We start from the raw sequence: 9,459 nt of genomic DNA on the forward strand, positions 1-9,459 counted from the left end.
TTATATATGCAATTGTCCCTTTTTCTATTCTTTGAAAGCCATTCTAAGTTCATGTTTTCTTATTATTTCGGATACATGTTAACTCGATGTCTTTTCTTTAACTGTCTTGTAACATTAAAAGGCCAAATCTTTTTTCATATTTACCTGTTTATCAAGTATCCTTTTGAGAGATTTTCTCTGTAGCTTATTTCATTGAAACTGTTATGAGAAATCTCTGCCACCCAAACTTGGTCAATGTTCCCCCTGTATTTGAGTTGTTCTGTTTGAAAAGCTGTTTAGAATCCATTGCTCCTTGATCATACCAATCCTTTGGTGTCAGGTAAATTGCACGAAATCTGTTATTATTATTAATATTATTATTATTATTATTATTATTATTATTATTATTATTACTTGTTAAGCTACGTCCCTAGTTTGAAAAGCAGGAGGCTATAAGCCCAGGGGTTCCAACAGAGAAAATAGCCGAGTGATGAAAGGAAACTTGGAAAAATAAAATATTTTAAACAGAGTAACAACATTAAAGTAAATATCTCTTATATAAACGATAAAAACTTTAACAAAACAAGAGGAAGAAAAATAAGATAAAATAGTGTGCCTGAGTGTACCCTCAAGCAAGAGAACTCTAACCCAAGACAGTGGAAGACCATGCTACAGAGGCTATGGCATTACCAAAGACTAGAGAACAATGGTCCTTCTCCTAGAAGAGCTGCTTACCATAGCTAAAGAGTCTGTTCTACCCTTACCAAGAGTAAAGTTGCCACTGAGCAATTAAAATGAAGTAACCCCTTGGGTGAAGAAGAGTTGTTCGAAAACAAAATCTTCGAAATCAATTGCTCGAAAAATGATTTCCTCGAAAGACAGATTGCTCGGAAGCAAAATACTTTGAGCATTTTGTTTTCGAGAAATTGAACTGGAAAAAGGGACAGATTGCTTGAAAATAAAAGTCAGCAATGAAGGAGTATACCTCTTGAATATATCCTTCTGCAAAACTCTCTCTCAACTGTCATTTCAGGAACCTCTTTATGACCTTAATCTTAAACTGGGGGTTATACAAGAGACATTTTTCGTACACAGTTGTCTTGCTTGAATGATATCTGAGTAGAAATTAGGCCTGTGGTATAGGAAACTTACAAATCTCACAAGATCAATTTTAAAATTTCCATTTGTTTTTTAATCTTGATTGCCATCGGTTAATTAAATGCTTTCACAAAGATATTAGCTAAATATTTTTCCCGTAAAAATAAAACTAACCTCGCTAACATTACTGCGATCACTAATTTGATATTAAAAAAAAAAAAACAAGTGTCATTATTTTAGTGCTGATCGGTACATAGAAAAAATGCTCAAGTATGTGTTGCTGTTTTGTTAAGCACCTTTAGATATATAGAAATACATACTTTACACATACACACAAATATATATATATATATATATATATATATATATATATATATATATATATATATATATATATATATATATATATATATATATATATATATATATATATATATATATATATATATATATAAAAATTTATATACACACACAATATCAACACCAGTTACCTTCATTTAAAACAATTGAAGAAAGTACTTGAACACATGGAAAATAGAGTGTCGATATAAGTACAACATCCTATCCCCAGAACGAAATCAAATAATCCACGTCTGACGTAACAACAATTTCATAGAAACTCCTTTGTCAGTAAATGTGTTAACGGGTATCCCGATTACAATGTTGTGTCGTAACCTTTGACAGGGGGAAAGATGGTAAGAACATCACACGCACGCACACACACACAAACACACTTGTATATGTTATTCGCAATTTGTCTCACAAAGAGAACGATCCTTAATGAACTCTTTCATAACGTGGAAAATTATATTCGCATAGATTGGTTACCAAATTTTTAATTGGGCTTCACAAGGTATTAGAAGAGTTAGAAGACCCAGGCTTACATGACTAAGGACTGTGGAGTGTGAAGTAGGAGATGATGAATGGAGAAGCATTGATTTAAAAGCTCAAGATAGAGACGACTGACGAAATCTAACCTAGGCCCTTTGCGTCAACAGGCGTGGGAGGAGATGATGGTGAGAGAGATTTTAACCGTGTACAGTATGTGTGTTTGTGCCCGCACGTGCGCTCTCGCGAATGATGTTCTTATTCTTTTTTTCCTACAGTGAAGGCTGCGACAGATAATTGGCATTGAATGTCGGGAAACTTTATTACACAGTCGATTCGAGGAAATTTATTTACGTCAGTCGCTGTTGATTTGATACTGCTTTCGGGTGACGATTTACTTGTAATAATGTTGTTGTTGGCGTTATTAACATTTTTTTTTTTTTTTTTTTTTTTTTGTATATCTCAGCGGTGACAAATTTTTTTTTATAAATGAAATTATGCTTGGATATTTCTTCTATATTAATACCCAGGTAATACCTATTCATCGTGTACCAGGTTGATATACTGTGGTATATAATAATAATGATAAAAATAATAATAATATAGACGGCTTAAGGTTATACCCTCACCATGGGCATTATAATCGATGAAGCCACGGTGATACCATTATTATTATTATTATTATTATTATTGTTGTTGTTGTTGTTGTTATTATTATTATTACTACAAGCTAAGCTATAACCCTAGTTGGAAAGGCAAGATTCTATAAGCCCAAGGGCCCCAACTGGGAAAAATAGCCCAGTGAGGAAAGAAAACAAGGAAATAAATAAACTATAAGAGAAGTAATAAACAGTTAAAAGAAAATATTTTAAGAACAATAACGGCATTAAGTTAAATCTTTCCTATATAAACTATAAAAACTTTAACAAAACAAGAGGAAGAGAAATAAGATAGAACAGCGTGCCCGAGTGTACCCCTAGGCAAGAGAACTCTAATCCAAGACAGTGGAAGGCCATGGTACAGAGGCTATGGCACTACCTAAGACTAGAGAACAATGGTTTGTTTTTGGAGTGTCGTCCTCCTAGAAGTACCAGAATAGGTCTTACTCATTTAATATAATGCTGTTACTCTTTTTAGAATATTTTATTTTGATTCTTTATTCTTCTCTTGTTTATTTCTTTGTTTCCTTTCCTCACTGGGCTATTTTTACCTGTTGGAGTCCTTAGGCTTATAGCATCATGCTTTTCCAGCCATGGTTCATAGCCTAGCTTGTAATAATAATAATAACGATAATAATAATTATAATGATAATAATAATTATAATGATAATAATAATAATAAGGATAATAATCTAGCAGATGACGAGAAAACGGTTTATCGGAATTTCTCTACAAACATATTTCACTCTCGGACAATTAGTATTATTTGCTTTTGCTTAAATTCCTGGGTCCCTATTGTAATTTTCTTAACTCTACAATTTCATGTAGTTAGTAAGGTCTCTGTGGCCTCTAGATATTGAACTTATACAACCCATTTTGGCATCAGTGACCTTAAAAAGTTCAGTCGTCGTTGTCTTCACTCTAATGATTGTTATTTATTATTGTGATTATATCCCTAATTGTTCTCACTTTTGTCCTTCTGATTCATTTCTTCCTTCCTCGTTTTTATTGTATTTCTGATTTTATCTAATATTTCAAATGATTCATTTGCTTCAAAATTTATTGTCATGTTCTGTATATTTCCCTCTTCTTTTTAATTATTACTGTATATATATATATATATATATATATATATATATATATATATATATATATATATATATATATATATATATAATCATCTCCTCCTACGCCTATTGACGCAAAGGGCCCCGGTTAGATTTCCTCAGTCTTCTCTATCTTGAGCTTTTAAATCAATGCTTCTCCATTCATCTTCTCCTGCTTCACGCTTCATAGTCCTCAACCATGTAGGCCTGGGTCTTCCAAATCTTTTAGTGCCTTGTGGAGCCCAGTTTAAAGTTTGTTGAACTAATCTCTGTTGGGGAGTGCGAAGAGCATGCCCAAACCATCTCCATCTACCCCTCACCATGATGTCATGCACATATGGCACTCGAGTAATCTCATATAGTATGACGTAGTATATCTGTATGAAATTCCCATGCATAAGCCTGATACGTTTCAAGAAAAAGTTAAGACGGACATCACGTGTTGTTAAGCTCATCACTTCCTTTGACCTTTTAGAGGTAAAGGACTAAATATGTACGTTGTCTATTCGTTTAACACTTATGTGGGAGGTGGTATTCGTGAAATGTCATATTAGTTCCTCGCTTTCTTGCAGAAATATCTTCACGGTCAGTCTGTTGAGATGGAGAGGTCGTATTACACACTAAAATCCAATAGACACGCTCTTAATTTCGTCAGTCTTCTCGATAACTTCAGGCTGCAGGTAAGAGAACTTTGGTAATTTAATGAAGTTGATATAATGAAATTTTGTCATGACCATTAACGTGAGCTTTAGAATCTTCAGTTTTTTAAGTTTTCCTTTTTTCTTGTGTCCTCAGGAACTCTATTGTGATGCTACCATAGCCTGTGATGGAAAGAAATATCCCGTTCACCAGATGGTCCTGTCTGCTTGCAGTGATTTTTTTGCCAAAATCTTTTCATCTGTGAGTTGTCAAAATCCCCTGGTTGTCATACAGGATGTCAGTAGTTGGGAGCTGGAGGCCATTCTCACTTATGCATATAGAGGTGAAATACATATTCCACATTGCAACCTTCAAAGCTTCCTTAAGGCCGGTAAATCTCTCTTCATCAAAGGACTCATGAATCCCCATTTGGGAAAGCACCTAGAATCTGAGTCTCATTCTGGGATGTGGCATGAGCCTTATTATAACCATGAAAGTCGAACAGGTGGATTTAATGGGCATATGGATCCCTATGGTCCTATTCCTCTCCAGCGAAGCGAAGAAGCCCATAGGAATCATCAAAGTCAGCAGCATTCATCATATCCTTCCCCAGGGCCTGTCAATGGCCTCAGGATTAGTGATCACCTTAGAAGAGAAGACGTGTTGGAGCGATCTTTTCGTAATGGTCATGACGTTGATCCACGTAAGAAACTTCACTATTTGCCAAACTATCCTCAAGACCTTCGAGTAACTTCTGAATTGGCGGCTGAAAGGCATTCCCCTAGAAATGGCAGTAGTGAATACTCTCCAGATGATCGTGCTAGGTGGGCAGATGAAGCATCTCTTGAAGGCTTGAGAGGCTCTGCAGGAGATATAGCAGTAGACAGTTCCCCAAGAGAAAGAAAACGGCAGAAATCGGATACTGGAGATAGGCACGAAGCACCAATTTCCAAACCTTCCAGGTTTAATATTCAAGAATCAAAAGGAACCTTCCAAGAATTGGTAATTATCAACCTTTTCTTTGCTTTGTAGTTAGAACATTGATTTTTCAAATTAGCAGTTTTCTATAGTTTTATTGGTTTCTGCGTCTGTGGCTTCTTGGTTCTGGAGAAGATTTATAATAACTTGGATGTATTCATGTTTATTTTGTAAGTTTAGAGGGGTAGCTAAAGTAAATTTAGTATGTATATTTTGAAAATATGATGTAAGGTAGTGTAAACTTCTCAATGTGAAGGGGACCAAGCATATATGAGTCATGAGTAAAAGATATTGCTTTATCTACATTACAAACACCAATCATCTTATTCCTAAACAAAACCAACAATTTCTTTAAGAAAGTGTTAATTCCAAGATGTTATTTCTTATTATAGATTGCTGGGGATGAAAATCCTATCAAACAGGAGCCTGAGGATGTCACCACTGATTGTGATTCCAAAGAATTGTTGAGAAACAACCAAAATGACAGCGATGTAGATGAGGAAGAATCTCCTCTTCAGATTGATATGTTGGAAGAATCCTTATCTGGTTCAAGATCCAATGGTACAACAGATCCCATTGATGTAAGCAGTATTATATTGTTGACTTTCTGTTCTTCAAATTTCCATGAACTATTTTCAATTTTAAACTATTTATTCACGTGCACTCTTATTTGATCAATAATAAGTGATTGTTTTAATAGTTATTTTAATGAGGCAACCAAGAACCTCATTCAGTGTTACTTGAATGAGGTGAGAATAATCCTTCCACAGTCAAGCTGATTTCATATTCTAATTTTCAGAATTCCAAAAGTTACTCTCAAATGCCTGAACCTTACTCAAGGTCAGCCTCGGATTCCCCAACATCATCTCAAGGACATATGTCCCCTACCTCTCATCTCAGGAATGAACTCCTTCGCCCTGTTACTCAAAACGCTGTTAGCCACTTGCAACAGCAACCTCCAAGGATTCCTCTGTCAATACCACATCCAGTTATTGCTACCAGGGAACCTCAGCCTAAATCTCAGCCTATACTGAGGGATCCTCCACCGTTGATGAAGATTGCTCAGAAAATTCCAACATTGGTGAGTCGTTGGGCTTTCTTGGCTTATCCTCTGCGATAAATTTAGGCATACTTAATGTAAATAGCTGAGGTCAACAGTTAGTAAATTCCCAAATAATAAACAGAGAGCTCAATATAGATATCGATAATATATATTAAATGTCCAATCGAACATATCCTGGACAGGCCCCCAAAATTCTGTGGAAATTGACTGATTACTTTGTAACTTTCCCTTGTTTTCCAAGGAAATTATAGATTTAAAAATAAGTATGTGAGACATGAGCAAACGGTTGTCAGATGTAGTAATTTTTTTTTTATAATTGATATCATGATATGTGAGGGATAATGATATTAGAAAATTAATTTAGACTCATGATTTTATCAATTATTTAAAATTTGCCTGTATTATAAGCTAGGGTTGTATTTGTATATGATTATCAGATATTTTCATCACAAAAGTTGCAAAAAACATTGATAGCCATTTGACGAATGCTTGAGTATGTGAGAAGATGATACTGTTGTACAGTATTCAAAGATGGGTGTAAGGATGTCATTTGCTATCAGGGAAAAGATGGTAATTGTAAATTTCATCTTAAAAATCAAGGCTGATCAATAAAAACTTGAAATTTATGAGGTTCTTTCGGCGCTTGTTTGATAGACTAGAAAAATCAATGCGAAACTTTGGTTTTCTCTTTTCAGGTCGAGGAGTGCGAGAACAAGAGGGAACCTCCTCAGCTCAACATGAGCAAAGATGTGCAGGCAAGCCGAGGTAACACCCATCTCCTGGTGACAGCCCCTCCATCCTACCATTCTCATAATATGAGTTTTGAAATACACAATCAACATTTAGGACCCGTTTTGGTAAATGCTGGATCTGCTATACAATTCAGCTCACAGTCACAGTTTAGCCCACCTAAGCGTCAGCATAATGGTACCATTAAAAAGCAAAATAATAACAAGGTGAAAAGTATCAACTTTGGTTATGACAGTGAAACACCCCTTAATCTTAGTGGGGTTCAGAGGTCTCCTTCTAAGAGCCCTGAGTGCTCAAGTAATGAAGATCCTTTTCTTGGGAAAATAGTAACAAATCGCAAGAAGAGACTGCGAGGTCCTAAGTCTTGGGAGTTCCTTGTTAGGCTTTTGAAGGATCCTACAACTAATCCTACCCTCATTCGATGGGAAAATGAACGTGATGGTGTTTTCCGCTTGGTCCAGCCTGCCATAATAGCCCAGAGGTGGGGCAGAAGGACAGGTAAACATGCCAGTGAGAATCTCAGCTATGAGAACTTTGCTAGAGGCCTCAGATACCATTATGCCACAGGAGCATTAAAACCCGTTTCCGAAAAGAGTTTTGTTTATCGGTTTGGCCCCAAAGCTCTCAAATTATTACATGTAGACAATGGTATGTCTTTTTCTCAGGCATAGTTTTAAAACTTACTTATTTCTTAGAAAATGGTGCATTTCTGGTTCCAACAGTACAATTAATGGCATTGGAAAATGTTTGTGTAGAAGGGATTCTTTTCCTTTTTCTTTTCAAGATTTTGCTGTGTTTTGAGAGATCTTACATTTATCTAGTCATGAATTAATGTGACTACTTATTTTCATATTCTCTCAGTATCCATCCATTCTGTGTATGACATGTGAGGTTCTTATTACAGATTATACCTAACTTGTATTACGTAAAAGTTGTTCCTGTTTGTGATATTGGATTGGATCTCGAGATTTATATGTGCTGTATTATATGTGCATTGTAAATATTATTCCCTATGGGACCATTTGTTATGTTTGTAGTTTCAAATGCTCACGACCTGTTGTAATTCAGAAAGAAGTGCTCTTCAGGAAAACATCCATTTGGAGCTTCCAGTCCTCAGGCAGAGACTGATGTGATTCTTGTATCAAGTGCCAGCAAGTTCAATTATAGGATTACTATCCATAATGGCTAACATAATGAAAGTAGCTAACAGCTGAACAAGTGCCTTTCGTGACAAGTGCCTTTTGTCATGCGTATGTGTGCCTTAGACAGAACACTTTGTGAATAAAAGTGCTTGTCAAAAAGTCTTCATTATGAGATAATGAGATAGACATAGATATTGAATCATCTGGAAAGAGTAGAGACTTTTGCTCCTGTGGATAAGAAGACTGTGATAATTTATTACGTAATCTGAAAATTAGGGCTCTTTGACTGTTAAATATTTGTTATGTTGTTTTATTTTATCAAGATTCCTATAAATGAATAGAATAAACTATATAGATATTTTGAATGTGTTTGTTTTAGTGGAAACCTTTGTTGATGACTGTGTTCGGGATTCTTTTGGTCATATGCTCGTCTATCCCTTAACATGAAAATTCATTACCAATCTATGACAAGATAATTCAACATTTGGAGGAAATTCAGATATAAAATTGAAGCATTCTGAAACGTGAGACCCCCAAAAAGATGTGGAAAACATGGAAAATTTTGATTCTTGTTGATTTTTATCTAAACATTGTTTTTAATTTAAAAAATTTCCCATAGCCAGACTATTAAGCCTAGCAATAGGTCTTGTTAGTTCCATTAAATAGCTTTGTACAACAGAAGCCCTTTTATGTACTTTGGACTCGGGAGTTAAACTGTTTTTTAGGACAACCATGAGTAGAGTGCACTATTGTGTAGCTAACAAAGTGTTTATTTATCATTGAAATAATTTCCCCCCTTGCCATCCCGCAACATTCCAGAGAACTGCTTTATTCTTGAATTTGTTAATTTTATGCTATTTGCGTGTATACAGATTGAGAATGATTCAAAACAGTAGAGGCCTAGTAGCAACCTCCAAAGCACTCGACATCATCAATCTCCAAAACCCTTCAGAGTCATTAGACTCCAGAATTTCAATTAGAGTTGGGATGATTTTAATCATGGGATCCTTTGGTTTATAGTTGTGGGTAAACATCCAATAGTCAACTAAAGATTATGTCACTGGCAAAGATATAAGCTTCAATGGAACATCCTTGGTATAAGGTAGTAGGTTGGCCAGGGCACCACTCACCCGTTGAGATACTACCGCTAGAGAGTTGTGACTGGCCAGACAGTACTGTATTGGATCCTTCTTTCTGGTTGCGGTTCATTTTCCCTT

General features: G+C 35.4%; 1 protein-coding gene across 1 annotated transcript in view; it reads left to right on the forward strand.

The window, feature by feature from the left end:
* LOC137623308 (broad-complex core protein isoforms 1/2/3/4/5-like) overlaps window positions 1-8,607 on the forward strand; it is a 10,419-nt gene extending 1,812 nt beyond the window's left edge. Inside the window, exons 2-6 of the mRNA XM_068354106.1 lie at window positions 4,243-4,350; window positions 4,466-5,311; window positions 5,680-5,868; window positions 6,087-6,368; window positions 7,046-8,607. Of these exons, the coding sequence (XP_068210207.1) occupies window positions 4,243-4,350; window positions 4,466-5,311; window positions 5,680-5,868; window positions 6,087-6,368; window positions 7,046-7,771 (2,151 nt within the window). The 3' untranslated portion in view covers window positions 7,772-8,607. The remainder of the gene's footprint in view (window positions 1-4,242; window positions 4,351-4,465; window positions 5,312-5,679; window positions 5,869-6,086; window positions 6,369-7,045) is intronic.
* The last annotated feature ends 852 nt before the right edge of the window (window positions 8,608-9,459 follow it).

This window comes from Palaemon carinicauda, chromosome 30 (assembly GCF_036898095.1).
Source record: "Palaemon carinicauda isolate YSFRI2023 chromosome 30, ASM3689809v2, whole genome shotgun sequence".
Taxonomy (NCBI): Eukaryota; Metazoa; Arthropoda; class Malacostraca; order Decapoda; family Palaemonidae; genus Palaemon; species Palaemon carinicauda.